This window comes from Mandrillus leucophaeus, unplaced genomic scaffold (assembly GCF_000951045.1).
Source record: "Mandrillus leucophaeus isolate KB7577 unplaced genomic scaffold, Mleu.le_1.0 Scaffold192, whole genome shotgun sequence".
Taxonomy (NCBI): Eukaryota; Metazoa; Chordata; class Mammalia; order Primates; family Cercopithecidae; genus Mandrillus; species Mandrillus leucophaeus.
In genome coordinates, this window is record NW_012101943.1 from 2,812,626 (window position 1) to 2,831,267 (window position 18,642).

The window sequence follows — 18,642 nt, forward strand, 5'->3', positions numbered from 1 at the left end:
TCTGCCCGCCTCAGCCTCCCAAAGTGCTGGGATTACAGGTGTGAGCCACTGTGCCCGCCCACGGCCAGGTCATTTCTGGGTCATTTCTGTACAATATTCAATAAAGGTAAGCAACAGACTAGTTGCTTAATGTTTTTGTCTTAAAATTTTTTATTACATAGGATTTAATACATAGCAAAATACACATAGAATGTATATGAAACTATAAAATTCCTATCTATGAAATCACTTCCCAACAAAAGAACTATAATATTACAAGTATTGTCAAATCTACTGTGCTGTTTCTCAACCTATCACTCTGCATTCCTCCCTGGAGGCAATTTGCAAGCATGAATTTTGGCTTAATAAATACCTGGGATTTTTTGTTTATTTTGTTTTGTTTTGTGTTTGTAGATACCAGGTTTCACCAGGTTGCCAAGACGGGTCTTGAACTCCTGGGCTCAAGTGATCCACCTACCTTGGCCTCCCAAAGAGCTAGGATTACAGGTATGAGCCACTGGGCCCAGCCATAAATATCTATTTTTTAAAATAGTTTTACCACATATCTTCAAGCAAAACAGTATCTAGTTTGGTCTGGTACGGTGGCTCATGCCTGTAATCCCAGCACTTTGGGAGGCCAAGGTGGGAGGATCACCTGAGGTCAGGAGTTCGGACCAGCCTGGCCAACATAGTGAAACCCCATCTCTATTAAAAATACAAAATTAGCCGGGTGTGGCGGCACGTGCCTGTAATCCCAGCTGCTCTGGAAGCCGAGGCAGGAGAATCGCTTAGAACCCGCGAGGTGGAGTCTGCAGTGAGCTGAAATTACACCACCGCACTCCAGCCTGGGCGACAGAGCAAATTCTGTCTCAAAAAAAAAAAAAAAAAAAAAATTATCTAGTTTTGCTTCTTTCTGAACTTTGCTAAAATGTTATAGCAGTCTATTTTGATCTGCTTTTTACACTTAAGATTCATTCATTATATTATATGTAGTTATTGGTCATTCACTTTCACAATCATGTAATATTTTGCTGCATGATTATACAATTTATCGGTTTTCCCACTTATGGTCATTTAAGTTGTTTTCAGGTTTTAGATTAGTTAATCGATTACGGTTGAACTTGAATGCTTCTGTTTTTTGTTTTGTTTTGTTTTTTGAGACAGGGTCTGTCGCCCAGGCTGGACTGCGGTGACACAGTCTTAGCTCACTGCAACCTCCACCTCAAGTTGTCCTCCTCACTTCAGCCTCCTGAGTAACTGGGACTACAAGCATGCATCACCATGCCCTGCTAGGCTAATTTTTGTATTTTTTGTAGACAAGGTTTTGCCATGTTGCCCAGGCTGGTTTCCAACTCCTGAGCTCGAGGAATCCACCTGCCTTGGCCTCCCACAGTGTTGGGATTACAGGTGTGAGCCACTGTGCCCAGCTGGGCTATTCCTTTTCTATGCAATAAAAACTGTGTCATGAAATGACAGGGTCCGCAGTTACAGTGCTTGAAGCCATTGTTCAAAAAGATATATAACTCCAAATCAGAATACTTTGGAATATAAGAATAGCTGAAGAGGGCTGGGTGCAGTGGCTCACGCCTGTAATCCCAGCACTTTGGGAGGCCAAGGCAGGCGGATCATCTGAGGTCAGGAGTTCAAGACTAGCCTGACCAACGTGGAGAAACTCTGTCTCTACTAAAAATACAAAAATTAGCTAGGCGTAGTGGTGCATGCCTGTAATCCCAGCTACTCAGGAGGCTGAGGCAGGAGAATCACTTGAACCTGGGAGGCGGAGGTTGCGGTGAGCCAAGATTGTGCCATTGCACTCCAGCCTGGGCAACAAGAGTGACACTGTGACTCACAAAGAAAAAAAAAAAAAAAAAAAATAGCTGGAGAAGAAGATACAGATAATTATGAAAGAGAATACAGTTGAACATTCAACTATAAAATGTTGGGGAAATAGATTATGTTTTTTGTTCGACCTCAAATATTTTTTGGATGGACGAATGAACAAATCCTTCACATGAATTTGTTTAATCTAGCAGAATCTACCAAATTACTTGCAAATGAATATCTTTCCTCTTTTTAAATGATGTATTACATTACAGATATAAGAAAATATTTTATTTATTTATTTATTTATTTATTTGAGACTGAGTCTCACTCTGTCCCTCAGGCTGGAGTGCAGTGGCAGCATCTCAGCTCACTGCAACCTCTACCTCCCAGCTTCCAGCAATTCTCCTGTTTCAGCCTCCCAAGTAGCTGGGATTGTAGGTGTACGCCACCAACCACACTAAGCTAATTTTTGTATTTTTAGTAGAGAGGGGGTTTCACCACGTTGGCCAGGCTGGTCTCGAACTCCTGACCTCACGTAATCTGCCCACCTTGACCTCCCAAAGTGCTGGGGTTACAGGTGTGAGCCACTGTGTCCAGCCATGAAAAACATTTTTAAAAATTTATTTAGATATAAAACACGTTTTGGCTGATAGTCTCCTCTTCTACAATAGTAAGTAAAGTTACTTAAAATTAAAATTGTGTTCTCTTTATTTAAATAAATGATTCCTTTTATAACAGGTCAAGGAAAGATATTGCACAATCAATTAACAAAATGTTTACGCTTAATCTTAGCCAAAAGGCTGAGAGGTGATCAATTAACAAAATGTTTAAGAAAGTATCGACTAAAGCAATAAATATCATGTGTGCATTCCAACTCTTAGAAGGACATATAAAGCATTTCATAACTGAATTTTGCCTATCATTAAGTTTCATTTAATGCTAGATCCCAAAATGCATTTATAGACTATTTCTTTTTGTCTTAGAATTATCTTTCCTACCTATATTTCAGGCAAACTATTATATATTCTTTGAGATTCTCCTCAGGCATCTACCTTCTCCATAAACTTTCTTTTCCTACCATGTAATAAGAAATTTTCTCTTCTTTGATTCCACTGCATCCTCCACATACCCGCCATGACAGTTTTCCATTCTTTGCTTGTCTGTTTCTCCAGGAGACCAAAAGTTCATAACCCTTGCTGTATATTAAAATCAAGTGGAGAACTTGGAAAAAATACTGACGCCTGGGACAATATTCAGAGATTACGATTGAACTGAAGTGGGGGTGGGGCATCAGTATTTCTAAAAAATCTCCCCGGTGATTCTAATATACACCTCTGGTTGAAAACAACTGCATTACGTTGTTTTATTACATATTGCATATTTAGATTGTGACTACTCAAAGGCAAAGACTTTGCCTTATTTATACCTACATTTTCAGGGCATGAAAAATAAGTAAGCAGGAAATAAATGTTTGGTTAGTTAAATTAAGACAGTTAAGGTAATTCTTTAAAAATAAAAAACAAAAAGAGGAAGAAAAAAAAAGAAGAAAGGAAGAAAGAAAAAGATAGTTAAGGTATTCTTTAGACTCATCACATTGACTACGTAATCCTGCCTGACAAGAGCTCTATAAGAGAAGCAGATGATATATAATTTATTGAACCAGGCCTAAGGCATTTTTGGAGAATAACAACCTTCTGTACTAAAAACACTGCTTCAATACTTTACAATTATTGTCACATTTAATCATAACAATCAACATGAAACAGCTTGCCTTTTAAGAGTGCCATTTTGCTCTTGTCCCCAGGACAGGTATTAAAAGCACCTTTTTCCCTTTCAAAAGTGTGCAAGTATGATGGAAATTTATGGTTACCTTAATCAACCAGTTTTTAAATAATCAAAACTGGAGTAAGGTCACATACCTGCTTATTTAACCTCTTACACTGAAGGTACTTAACACAGTTGTTACAAAAATTAACATTTTGAGAATCAGAAATTAAATATTGGGAGTGAAGAGAAACTAAATGTTCTTTTTTTTTTTTTTTTGATACAGGTCTTGCTGTGTCATTCAGCCTGTAGTGTAGTGGCATGATCATAGCTCACTATAGCCTCAACCCCCTGGGCTCAATTGATCCTCCCACCTCAGCTTCCCAAGTAGCTGGGACTACAGGTGCAAGTCACCACACTTGGCTAATATTTTGCAGTTTTTTGTATAGACAGGCTTTCCCCATGTTGCCCAGGATGGTCTTGAACTCCTGGGCTCAAGTGATCCACCCCGCTCAGCTTCCCAAAGCTGGAATTTAGGCATTACCCACCACACCCAGCCTCGACATTTTTTTTTTGAACAGGATGTCTTCCGACAAAACTCACTGATACATACTAAAAATTACCAAAGAATTCTGATCAACTGGATTTTATTTCAGTTACTCAAAGATTCCACAAGTGACTCAAACTCTGACCATGCATTTGGATATGGAGATCTCAAATGATGTGACTGTCAAACCTCTATTCATCATATTTCTTTTTTTGAGAGAGGATCTCACTCTATGGCCATGGCCTAGATTGGAGGGGAGATCATGGCTCACCACAGCCTCGACTTCCTGGGCTCAAATGATCCTCCCACCTCCCAAGTAGCTGGGACCACAGGCGCACACCACCACACCTGGCTAACTTTTTGTATTATTATTATTATTATTTTTTATAAAGACGGGGTTTTGCCATGTTGCCCAGGCTGATCCAGATATCCTGGGCTCAAGTGATCCACCTGCCTCGGCCTTCCAAAGTGTTGGGATTACAGGCGTGAGCCACTGCACCTGGCCAATTCTTCATATTCCAGAGCACAAATTGCCAAAATAATTTAATCTTATGAGGTTATATTCCCTTTCTTTGCTATCTTCCTCTTACTTGTCTACCTTGTAATTAAAGGTACAAGTCTTGGGAAATACACATAGGATTTTGGCTACAAAAATAAAAGCTGTTGCTTTATTTTTTATCTTAAATTTCATGAGTGATTTAAAATTTCATGTTATATGCTAAAGTGAAAATATTCTAAAATTTGTACTTTTCACATAGAATTTATATCAAGTCAGATGTTTTAGACAAATGACAATTGATGAGTTATTTATATAAAGTCATACATATTTACTCTAAGGTTAAGTGAAAGGAAGGGTTAACAGTTCTAAAGTTAGCTTTTTATTAATTATTTTTATTTTTAGATAGGATCTTGCTCTGTTGCCCAGGCTGGAACACAGTAGCAAAATCACAGCTTATTGCAGCCTCAACCTTCCTGGCTCAAGCAATCCTCCCACCTTGACTTCACGAGTAGCTGGGACTACTCCTCCCGCTTTGGCCTTGCAAATTGTTGGGATTATAGGTGTGGGCTGCTGTGCCCAGCTAGGTATTTTTTTAAATTATGTATTTTTCATAATATAGATATAAGCATATGTTCAATCCTGTAAAACGTTTCTCTTATAGTACCTTAAAAAATGAAAAAATTGGCCAGGCACAGTGGCTCATGCCTATAATCCCAGCAAACTGAGAGGTCAGGGCAAGTGGATCGCTTGAGCTCAGGAGTTTGAAAGCCGCCTGGGCAATATGGCCAAACCCTGTCTCTTCCAAAAAGAAAAAATACAAAAATCAGCAGGGCATGGTGGTCCAGCTACTTGGGAGGCTGAGGTGGGAGGATCGCTTGAGCCCAGGAGGCAAAACTTGCAGTGAGCAGAGATTATGCCACTGCACTCCAGCCTGGTTAACAGAAGAAGACCCTGTCTCAGGAAAAAAGAAAAAAAAAAGGAAAAAATTCATTAAATATCTTTAAATGGTTATGTTTGATCCCTTTAACATTAAGAATTCTTTAAAATAATAACTTCTCATGTATCAACTGACATAAAAAATCCAATATTTGCTGTCCTCTACTTTTTGTGTATAGCTCCACGAGTATTAAACTTAAGATTGTTCCACACCTTGTCTGACCAGGAAAAAAAACAAAACAAAACTTAGATTGCTACGAAACTATACAAATCTGCTTCCTTTTCTGTTCGAGTTTTAAATTGTTTATATTTCCCTAGATAGGGTATATTGAACTTCTATCCAATAGAATCAGAAAAAGAAACATTCAAATTTACGACATAATCATGTTGGCTATCAATCATATCAATATAATGGACAACATTAAAATACATAACTAAGTGGTTTTAAGTATTACAGCACAAAGTATGCAATAAAGAACAATTAATGTTAAAGGTAACAAAGAGCTCAAAGTAGCAAATTTTCTAAAAGGAAATTTAGCAAGTAATTTTAGCTATTTATCATTATAAATAACTCTTATACCCTAAAAGTTGTTAATTACAGATCTAAAAGGAATACTCCAGGTTATCATCAATTTATGGTAGACAATATGGTATTTAAATGTATTAAATACCATACATTTAATGAAGATTCATTACATATTAAATTTGAATTTTTTTTTCATTTCTAGTGATCAAACCTAGAGAGGCTAGTGATTTGCTGAGACTGAAATTCAGGTCTCCTATCTCATAATGGCTTTTTTGTTTTTATTTTAACTATAACGTATTTCGGGTGTCCTGGTTCCAGTTTAAACATGATAGTGATGACAATGGAGTTTCTGACAACAAAAAGTATTGTTATAATGCATTGTTTTTTATTATAAAAGCTATGATTAGGGATGACTTTTGAAGTATCTATCTTCTTTCTTTAAAATACACATTTAATACATGCTCACTACAGAAAAAGTAAAAATTATAGGTAAACAATAACAAGCAGTTTTTAACCTAACAATAACCATTGTTAAAACTCTTAGTGTTAGGCTGGACATAGTGGCTCACATCTGTAATCCCAGCACCTTGAGAGGTTGAGGTGGAAAGATCACTTGAGACCAGGAGTTTAGTACCAGCCTGGGCAGCATAGCTAGACCCTATCTCTACAAAAAATTTAAAAATTAGCTGGGCATGGTGGTGCATATTTGTAGTCCTAGACACCCAGGAGGCTAAGGTGGGAGGATCGCTTGAGCCCAGGAGTTTGAGATTGCAGTGAGCTATGTTCGCACCATCACACTCCAGCCTGGGTGACAGAGATGTCTGTTTTAGAGACAGACCTTGTCTCTAAAAAAGCAAGCAAACAAAAAAGAACAGATGTTGTCCATCCTGGATATTTGACTAACCCAACTAAACATTTCATTTTTAAAAAAGAACAGTATCAGCCAGGCATGGTGGCTCACACCTGTAATCCCAGCACTTTGGGAGGCTGAGGCGGGAGGATCACTTGAGGTCAGGAGTTCGAGACCAGCCTGGCCAACATGGTGAAACCCTGTTTCTACTAAAAATACAAAAATTAGCAGGGCACGGTGGCGTGCACCTGTAATCTCAGCTACTTGGAAGAATCTCTTGAACTCAAGAGATGGAAGGTGCAGTGAGCTGAGATCACACCTCTGCACTTCAGCCTGGGTGACAGAGCAAGATGCCATTTCAAAAACAAACAAACAAAACCAGTATCTTTGAGATTATATACTCAATGTAATCACATAGATTCTTGTTCTTCCTTATATGATGACAAAGAGTCAAGGGATATTATCTAATATCTTTTTCTCCAAGAAATATCAGGAAATCACTTTTTATCACTAAAGATGCATAACCATTTGGTAGTTTTTTTAGAAGTAGTGATGCTAGCTTTAGGGGTGGAACAGAATAACAAGACACAGAAGATAGAAAACATTTTCTTGCAACAAGTATTTGATTTTACATAAAAACATGATACTTAATCTGATTATAAAATTAGGTGAGATCAGTAAGAAAGAATTGTATGTAAATTCACAATTCATATTAAATACAAATAATTACAAAAAGTCCAACACAAATAATTTGTTTATTAAAATAGTGTTTAGAGCTGGGTGCAGTGGCTTACATCTATAATCCCAGCACTTTGGGAGGCTGAGGCGGGCGGATCACTTGAGGTCAGGAGTTCCAGACCAGCCTGGCCAACATGGTGAAACCCCATCTCTACTAAAAATACAAAAATTAGCCAGGTGTGGTGGTACATGCCTGTAATCCCAGCTACTCAGGAGGTTGAGGCACAAGAATCGCTTGAACCTGGGAGACAGCTGCAGTGAGCCGAGATTGCATCACTGCCCTCCAGCCTGGGCGACAGAGCAAGACTCTGCTTCTAAAAGAAAAAAAAGTGTTTGGTAGGGACTCCAAAAGGAGGGAGAGCGGGAGGAAAGGGCTGAAAAACTTCCTGTTGGGTACTATGTTCACCATCTGGGTCATAGGATCAATAGAAGCCCAAATCTTGGCACCACACAATATACCTTTGCAAACAAATCTGCTTATGTACCCCTTGAATCTAAAATTAAAATTTAAAAAACCTAGAAACAATGACCAACACAAAAATTACAGCACACCCTGCGTCCCAACAAAATAAAATAGTGTTTGAGACTTCTAGAAATTTATCTGTGAAGGAGCAGGTGCTGGAAACAAGAAATTTGAGAAATAGAAACCAACATTTCTATAGCTATGAAATAAGCAAATGAAATAATATGACAAAAAAATTCTAAAAATCTTAAGTTGTTACAGACAAGAAAAAAACTGATATGACCCATTAGAAACTAGAATTCCATGAATTCCTCCACCTCTTTTTCTAATCCTTTATCTCCATGATAATACATAATTCATTCATAGATGCCTCAGGAGACACCATGTTGGATGCTAAAGGTAGAGTTAAAACACACAGTTGCTGTTCTCAAGGAACTTGGAGTCTAGTATACTTGACAGATAAGGAAAAAAGCAATTGCAATTTAGGATAAGTGGGGAAGGGTCACCTCACAAGTCTTGAGAAAGAGAAGATGGGGAAGGTAATAAGGCTTTGAGGGGTTAAGAACATCTATAGTGAGTCTTGAAGAATGAATGGGATAGTTAAGGTAAAGAAAGTGAAAAGGACATTCCAAGTAAATGTTATAGCATTTGTAAAATTATGGAGGTAAGAAACCCTCTGCATTGGAGGAAACCTAATAATTCAGTATGGAATGATATTTGTGTTTTGGAAAGTCTATTAAACAGACTGAATACTAGTGGAGCAGTGTCACACTGGAAGCTGGCTACTAATTAAGACGCTATCACAGTAATCTGGTCAGATATGTTGCAGGCCAGAGCTAAGGGGGTGTCAGTAGGGATAGAGAGGAAGAAAAGTGAATGGGTGTGGCTGCAAACAGTACAGGGTCCCTGTGCTGCTGCTTTGGGAACCGAATTGCATTCTCAAAACACAATGTCCACTGTGAGTCCTAACATACTGATGGGAAAGAAAAGCAGAGTTTAATATGTAAATACAAATGGCACCTGGAAAGTTTAAGTTCACATAGTTTCTAGTCACTGCTTCTTCAATACTTAGGAGCTCTCCTTGGTTACTGTATTCACATTGCTGGTTTTGACTCAGTGATAGGAGAGACACAGAAAAGACTGCGAAGGAAAATAAAAGTGAGACTGGAAGGAGGAAGAAATTTTATTTTGATTATTATACTTGGCTATTGTGATTGCTGGAAACTGTTTCTATGAAATATGTGACTACTACATTAATACTTCATAAACCATCATGTTGATATTTTCACAAAACAAAGTCAGAAGACTTACAATATTTTCTCATTTAGGCTCCAGGTAAGTTTGCAAATGATTAAAAATTATAAAATTGACTGTCAATGTCATAAAAAATAAAGTATTAAGAAGACAACATCTTCCTTACCAGAATGGAGTGCATTCCCATGTAAATTCTACTTAGGCAAACTAGAGAACACCAGCAGGGAATAAGAATCAGTCCATATATAAGAGGATACTAAAGGGGAAAAAAAGGAAAATCAGTTAAACAAATTTAAGTTAGATATAAACAAATAAAAGACAAATCAAATCACTATTCTGTAAACTCCACTAAAACAAGAAATTTGTGTTTTTACTCCCCATTATATTCCCAGCACCTAACCCTGAGTATGGCACATAGCAGACATTCAAGAAATACTTTTGCACAGATGAATGAAATCTCATGTGTCTACATTCTTTATTGTGGGAACTGGCTCATTTCTGCTTCTACAATGAAGATTCAATCACTGGCATGGTATAGAAAGAGGACAGGTAAGAGACATACTTTCAATATGGCCGCCAAAATGAAAGGGCCTCTGGAATAGTACCTGAATCTGGTCCATGTAAATGTCTTCAGTTGTCTGGGGAGGAGGATTGGCATTATCTCCCTCTCACTTCATCAGTGACTGCTATCTGCAATTTATATTGCTATTCCCCTACCTTGTATTCAGTATTCAACATTTTGTACTTAGCTTTTCACTTTCGCCCATCGACTAAAATTTCAAATAGTCCCCTTACTGAGAAAAATTTTTGTGGAATACTAGGAACAGAAATCATAAAAGGGAAAAAGCATAAACAGAAAGTGTAGACAATTCTTGGTATCAATGGCACTAGTGGAAGAGTTGGCTGTGAAATGTCCTGAGATTGGAGGGAAAGAGGAAAGGATGGATGGGCATGGTGGTAAGTTTGTAAAGGGAAGAAGGGAGGGCACATTTGGGGCCGTTTATGCCTGATGACTTCAAATTTCTCAATGAAACTGAAGCCAAGGTGGTTAGGGAAGTTGGGTTGAAATAAAGGAGCAAAGGAGTTAAGTAAGCTTGTAACAAGAGTAGAAAATGTTTAGTACACAATTGTTGTTGTTTGGTGGTTTGTTTTTTTTTGTTTGTTTTTTAGAGAGACAGGGTCTATGTTGCCCAGGTTGGAGTACTAAGGCTATTCCCAGGTGTGATAATAGCGTACCACCACCTTCAACTCCTGGACCTAAGTGATCCTCCTGCCTTGGCCTCCTGAGTAGCTGGAACTACAGGCAGAGTTGTTTTGTTGTTGTTGTTTACATACCTACTACATTTAACGTGGTCCCTCACTTTCTCCTTGAAACTCTAAATATCCTTGATAGTCATAGCTTCATACTCTCCTGGTTCCCCTTTCACCATTTTTTTGTTGCATTTCCCACACAAGAGCGTATCTTCCTCTTTTTGTTCTTTAAACATTAGTATAAAGAAGGATTCTGTCCTTAGTAGTTACTGACAGTCTTACCTTTTTCTTTCTTTTTTTTTTTTTTTTTTTTTTTGAGACAGGGTCTTACTCTGTCACCAAGGTTGATGTTCAGCAGCACAATCATGGCTCACTGCAGCCTCAACCTCCCAGGCTTAAGCGATCCTCCTGCCTGAGGCTCCCAAGCAGCTAGGACTACAGATGGGATGTCAAACTCCTGAGTTCAAGTGATCCACACACCTTGGCCTCGCAAAGTGCTGAGATTACAGGCACAGAGAGCCAATGCACCTGGCCCCCTTTCTTATTTTTTAACTATTACTAGGCATGCTGAACACCTACCCATTTCCCTGGGTTTAAGAAGCATATATCCAACTCTGCACATTATCTCCACCTTGAGGTCCCTATGGCGGTAAACCCATTTACACCTCAAACCAAACTCATGTCCTATCACCCACACTTGTTCCTCCTCTGATATTCCCTATTTCATTTGGAAACACCAAAAACCATGTAATCCAAATGAGAAACATGAATTATCCCGAATTCTTTCCTTAGCCATTGCATTCAACCAATAATCAAGTTTTGCTAATTTTACATTCTAAATATTCCTTGGGAGAATAATTATATTCTTTTCTGGGAGCGTAAGTTTTTACTCTTGCTAGAGGAGGCACTAAATAATAAACACAAAAGTATGCAAATGATATATGTAAATATGTATAAGTGACTTACGCCACCTTTCAATCTTCCTTTGAACTCTCTCTTTCCTATAGATGTGACCCTGGGAAACCACATGTTGAGATGCATCACAACATGGGCAAGCTTCCATCAGCCTAGGTCCTTGTGGGTCAAAGTGGACAAAGCTGTTTGCCAACTCATAATGGATTTGCAACACAAGAACCTTTTTTTTTTTTTTTTCGAGACAGGGTCTCGCTCTGTTGCCCAGGCTGGAGTGCAGTGGTGTGATCTTGGCTCACTGCAACCTCCACCTCTCAGACTCAAGCGACCCTCCTACCTCAGCCTACAGAGTAGCTGGGACTAGAGGTGTGCCACCACATCCAGCTAATTTTTTTTTTTTTTTTAAATGTTTTGCAGAGACAGGGTCTCACCATTGCCCATGACTGGTCTTAAATTCCCGGGCTCAAGCGATTCACCCGCCTTGGCCTCCCACAATGCTGAGATGAGAGGCATGAGCCACCACTCCTGGCCAAGATACAAGATTTTGTTGTGTTAAGTCATTGCAATTTGGGGATTAAGTCATTGCCACAGTATAAACAAGCCTATCTTAATTAAAACAGAAATAAAAATAGGGTCGAGTTTCAGAGTGTAAATGGGACAGGTTACAGTATTAAATAGAAGATAGTCAGCATAGGCTTTATTGAGAAGTTGAGACTGAGGCAAGATGGAATGGAGGTGACGTGAGTATACTTGCCAAGCAGATTATCTGTGGGAATAGCATATACTAGGCAGGGGAATCAGTGAACAAAGTATCTGATCACCAAGTATGACTGGCAAGGAGGCTAGCTAGCTGTGGCCATAGTAGAGAGAGCAAGTAGAAGAGGTTAGGGAGGTAATGCATGGCCAGATCAAGTAGAGCCTGGGAGGCCACCATAAGAAATCTGGCTTCTACTGTTAATCAAATGGGGAGCCACTGCAGGGTTTTGAGTAAAGCTGCTATGTAGAGATTAAATTTTAAGAGAGCAAGCTGAAAACAGGGAGACCAGTTAGGAAGCTGTGGGTATAATCTGGGTGAGAGGGAACAGTGGTGTCTGTCTCTACAGCAGGGACTTGAACCTTTAAAGTCTTTAAAAATCTTTAAAGTCTAATTTTTAAAAGGCTGTTGACAGAAAAAAAAAAAAAAAAAAGAACCAAAGAAGAAGAAAAAAAATCAACTTAAAAAAAAATCTTTCTACGCTTCCTTCTCTTTTTTAACTTGGACCCTATAAGGAAGTAAAAATGTACAAAATTACTGATAAGAGTTCTTCATACACAACAGACTGAAGAAAAAATCACCTATAGAGTCTCAGAAGCTAGAGCTGAAGGTAGGGAGGGGAAAGGTAGAGCTTTTCAACAGGACCAATGAAACCAAGTATGACTTAACCCACATTTATTCAATTTTACTATGTCCAAGGAGTTTAAAAAGGAGAGTTGGAATGTTCTCTTTTTTTTTTTTTTTTTTTTAGACGGAGTCTCGCTGTGCTCCCAGGCTGGAGTGCAGTGGCGTGATCTCGGCTCACTGCAAGCTCTGTCTCCCGGGTTCACGCCATTCTCCCGCCTCAGCCTCCCAAGTAGCTGAGACTACAGGCGCCCGCCACCACGCCCGGCTAGTTTTTTGTATTTTTAGTAGAGACGGGGTTTCACCATGTTAGCCAGGATAGTCTCGATCTCCTGACCTCGTGATCCACCCGCCTCGGCCTCCCAAAGTGCTGGGATTACAGGCTTGAGCCACCGCGCCCGGCGGAATGTTCTCAAGCCAGATGCAGAGGCTAAAGAAGCTGAGGCTTTCTTTTCCTCTGCTCCATGGCACCTTCAGATTTCACTGGGATGAGGTGATTAAAGAAAACAAAATAAGTCATTTTTATTGATTGACTTTTTTTGGTCATTAGTCTCTACCTTTATGATAGGTTCTCTAGATTTTTTTATGGAAAAAAAATTTTGGGGCCAAGCACGGTGGCTCATGCCTATAATCTCAGCAGCACTTTGGGAGGTCGAGACAGGCGGATCACTTGAGATCAGGAGTTCGAGACCAGCCTGGCCAACAGGGTGAAACCTCGTCTCTACTAAAAATACAAAAATTATCCAGGTGTAGTGGCACGCACCTGTAGTCCAAGCTACTTGGGAGGCTGAGGCATGAGAATCACTTGAACCTGGGAGGTGGAGGTTACAGTGAGCCGAGATCACGCCACTGCACTCCAGTCTGGGTGATGACATGAGACTATGTCTTTAAAAAAAAAAAATTAAATAAATTTTAAAAAAAACAAAACATTTTGGGGAACACTTGATCTAGTTTTGACATGATGACTTTCATATTTACTCCCCATTGAATAACAGAATTCTGAACTTTTAAGTGTCAAAGTAAAGAATTTCATCAGTAAGCAGACAAAAAAGATTACAGATCTTAATGACTAAAGGAAATAATAAATTAAAGTGATTTTTTTTTTTTTTACTGTGCCTAATTTATAAATTAAACTTTACCACAGATACATATGTACAGGAAAAAAAAGTATATATAGGGTTGAGTACTATCCACAGTTTCAGGCACCTCCTGGGGGTCGTGGAACATATCTTCTGCTGATGAGGGGGGCTACTACATCCCTATTCACAGATGAAGTGATCCTAAAGACAGAAAATCCAAATAATCCATAAAGAAAACATATTAGAATTAATAAATGAATTCAGCAAAGTTGCAGGGTATAAGATCAACACTCACAAATCAGCTGTGTTTCTATACACCAGCAATTAAAAAATCCTAAAATGAAAGTAAGAAAAATAATTCCACTTTCAGTAGCATCCTAAAGAATATAATACCTATACCTAGGAATAAATTTAACTAAGGAAGTGAAAGGTTTGTCCACTGAAAACTATAAAAATTACTGAAAGAAATTAAAGACCTAATTAAGGCCAGGTGCAGTGGCTCACACCTATAATCCCAGCACTTTGGGAGGCCGAGGCGGACAGATCACAAGGTCAAGAGATCGAAACCTGGCCGGGCGCAGTGGCTCAAGCCTGTAATCCCAGCACTTTGGGAGGCCAAGAAGGGTGGATCACGAGGTCAGGAGATCGAGACCATCCTGGCTAACACGGTGAAACCCTGTCTCTACTAAAAAATACAAAAAACTAGCCGGGCGAGGTGGTGGGCGCCTGTAGTCCCAGCTACTCGGGAGGCTGAGGCAGGAGAATGGCGTAAACCCGGGAGGCGGAGGTTGCAGTGAGCTGAGATCCGGCCACTGCACTCCAGCCTGGGCGACAGAGCGAGACTCTGTCTCCAAAAAAAAAAAAAGAGATCGAAACCATCCTGGCCAACCTGGTGAAACCCCGTCTCTACTAAAAACACAAAAATTAGCTGGGCATGGTGGCGTGCGCCTATAATGCCAGCTACTCAGGAAGCCGAGGCAGGAGAACTGCTTGAACCCGGGAGGTGGAGATTGCAGTGAGCTGAGATTGCACCCCTGCACTCCAGCCTGGCAACAGAGCAAGAGAGAGACTGTCTCAAAAAAAAAGAAAAGGACCTAATTAATGAAAAGACATCTCATGTTTATGGATTAGAAGACATAATACATTAAAACTTAATATGTTAAGATAGCACTATTATCTAAAGTGATCTATAGTCAATGTAATCCCTATTGAAGTTTTTTTTTTTTTTTTTTTTTTTGGTTGGGGGTGGGGAGTGGAGTCTTGCTTTATCACCCAGGCTGGAGTATAATCTAGCAGTGGTTCAATCATAGTTCACCATAGCCTCCAACTCCTGGACTCATGCGATCCTCCTGCTGCAGCCTCCCATGTAGCTGGGACTACAGGAGTGCACCACCATACCCTACTAATTTTTTAATGTTTTATAGAGATGGGGGTCTCATCATGTTGCCTGGGCTCAACTCCTGGGCTCAAACTCCTGGGCTCAAGTGATCCTCCCATTTTAGCCTCCCAAAGCACTGGAATTACAGGCCTAAGCCACCATGCCCAGCCCTTCTGTCAAAGTTCTAATTGCATTTTTGCAGATACTGAAAAGCTGATCCTCAAATTTATATGGAATTGCAAAACGTCCTGAAGAGCCAAAACAATACTAAAAAAGAACAACAACGTGGAAGGACTCATATTTTCTGATTTCATAATTTACTACAGTATTCAAAACAGTGTGGTACTGACATAAGGTCAGACATACAGACCAGTGAAATAGAATTGTGGGCCCCAAGCTAAACCCATATACCTATGGTTAACTGATTTTTCAATAAGAATGTCAAGACCATTAAATAGGTAAAGAAGACCGGGCGCGGTGGCTCAAGCCTGTAATCCCAGCACTTTGGGAGGCCGAGATGGGCGGATCACGAGGTCAGGAGATCGAGACCATCCTGGCTAACACGGTGAAACCCCATCTCTACTAAAAAATACAAAAAACTAGCCAGACGAGGTGGTGGGCGCCTGTAGTCCCAGCTACTTGGGAGGCTGAGGCAGGAGAATGGCGTAAACGCGGGAGGCAGAGCTTGCAGTGAGCTGAGATCTGGCCACTGCACTCCAGCCTGGGTGACAGAGTGAGACTCCGTCTCAAAAAAAAAAAAAAAAAAGAAAAGAAAAAAAAATAGGTAAAGAATAGTCTCTTTAACAAATAGTGCTAGGACTTCTGAATATCTATATGCAAAATGATGAAGCTGGACTCCTATCTCATACCAGATATGCACTCAAAATGGGTCAACAACTTAAATATCAGAGCTAAAAACTTTTAGAAGAAAACACAGGGGCCGGGTGTGGTGACTCACACCTGTAATTCCAGCACTTCGGGAGGCCAAGGCAGAAGGATTGCTTGAGCCCAGGTGTTCAAGACCAGCCTGGACAACCTTACTCAGCCTCAAGCAGGCTGAGTAAGACCCTGACTCAATAAAGAAAGAAAATCTAAAAAAACATTTTTGGAAAGAAAACACAGGGATAAATCTTTATGACTCTGGATTAGGCAACAGATTCTTAACTATGACACCAAAAACATGTGTAACAAAATAAAAACATAGGTAAACTGGAATTTCATCAAAACTTACAACTCGGCTGGGTGTGGTGGCTCAGGCCTGTAATCTCAGCACTTTGGAAGCCTAGGCGGGAAGATCACTTGAGGTCAGGAGTTCAAGACCAGCCTGGCCAACATGGTGAAACTCTGTCTCTACGAAAAATACAAAAAATTAGCCAGGCGTGGTGATGTATGCCTATAGTCCCAGCTACTCGGGAGGCTGAGGCAGAAGAATCGCTTGAACCCGGGAGGTGGGGGTTGCAGTGAGCTGAGATCATGCTATTGAATTCTAGTCTGGGTGACAAAGTGAAACCCTGTCTCAAAAAATGGGAAATGAAAATGAAAAATCAAAATCAAAATCACAGTGAGGTACAACTTCATACTCCACTAGGATAGCTATAATAATTAACAGAAAGAAAAAAGACAGGAAAGTAACAAGTATTGGTGAGGATGTGGGGAAACTGAAAGCTTTGTACATTGCTGTTGGGATATAAAATGATGCAGCTGCTATGAAAAGCAGTTTAGCAGTTCCTCAAAAAGTTAAACACGGAATTACCATATGACTTACACATTTCCACTTTTAACTATATCCCCCAAAGAAATGAAAACCAGTACTCAAACAGATACATTTATACCATTTATACATATGTTCATACCAGTACTATTCACAATAACCAAAAGGCAGGCATAGCCCAAGTGTTCATCAACAGATGAATGGGTAAAAAATTTGTGATACATACAAACAATGTAGTAGTAGTCAACACAAAAGGGATGAAGTATTGATGCATGCTACAACATGGATGAACTTCAAAAACATTATGTTAAGTGAATAAAGCCAGACACCAAAGGTCACATACTATACAGTTTCATTTATATGAAATATCCAAAATAGTTAAACCTATAGAGCCACAACATGGATGGCTGCCAGGAGTCAGGGGGGAGAGAGAAAGGGGGAGCAAATGCTTAATGGGTAGAGGGTTCCCTTTGGGGGTGATGAAAGTGTTTTGGAACTAGATAGAAACAACGGTTGTATGACATTGTGAATGTACTAGAGCTGAATTATTCACTTCAAAATTATTAGTTTTATGGAAGCTTTACCTCAAGTTGAAAAAACAAAAACAAAAATAAACATATCCAGAATGTGACCACTTCTAACGCTACCATTATTACCTGCTCTAAACCACCAGCAATTCTCTCCTGCCTGTATTACTACGTGTCTGGCACACAGTAGGCAGTCAATTAATACTTGTTGAATGAAGTAAACATAAGCCTTCAGCCACCAGTCTTACCATATTACATTCATGAAAACATGGTGTCAAAGGCCAAAGTATCATTCAGTTCCTGGCCTGAAACATGGGCTGTGTTAACCTCTAGTTCTAAGAGCATCTGTGAAACCCACCATAAAAAACTGCAATCTGAAAATCCTTTTGAGTAAACTTAAGAAACAGAATCCCAGCACTTTGGGAGGCTGCGATGGGTGGATCACCTGAGGTCAGGAGTTTGAGACCAGCCTGGCCAACGTGGCAAAACCCTATCTCTATTAAAAATACAAAAATTAGCTGGGCCTGGTGGCATGCGCCTGTAGTCCCAGCTACTTGGGAGGCTGAGGTGGGAGAATGAATCACTTGAACCCGGGAGGTAGAGGTTGTAATGAATGAGATCATGCCACTGCACTCCAGCCTGGGCGACAGAGTGAGACTCCTTCTCAAAAACAAAACAAAACAAAACAAAACAAAAACAACAAAAAAACTGATCCATATATAATCATTTAATGTACACATTAAATGAGAAAAATATAATTTAAAACATTCTCAATCTATGGTTTTGACCTATTCGCATCTGATGTCAGTGTTACTACTGTTTCTTTTTTGAACTCTTAAGTTACAAAGAATCAACTTAGCAACTGAACTCACCACATACACATTATAATTAAAAACATATTTTATATCACACCTGTAATCCCAGCACTTTGAGAGGCTGAGGCGGGCGGATCATGAAGTCAGGAGATTGAGACCATCCCGGCTAACACAGTGAAACTCCATCTCTACTAAAAATTAAAAAAAAAAA

General features: G+C 39.6%; 1 protein-coding gene across 1 annotated transcript in view; it reads right to left on the reverse strand.

Moving 5' to 3' along the window:
* Positions 1-18,642, reverse strand: part of SGPP1 (sphingosine-1-phosphate phosphatase 1) — a gene marked incomplete at its 5' end in the record, with an annotated part of 54,627 nt that overhangs the window by 5,038 nt on the left and 30,947 nt on the right. The window contains one exon of the mRNA XM_011978326.1: positions 9,547-9,636. Coding sequence (XP_011833716.1) covers positions 9,547-9,636 — 90 coding nt within the window. The remainder of the gene's footprint in view (positions 1-9,546; positions 9,637-18,642) is intronic.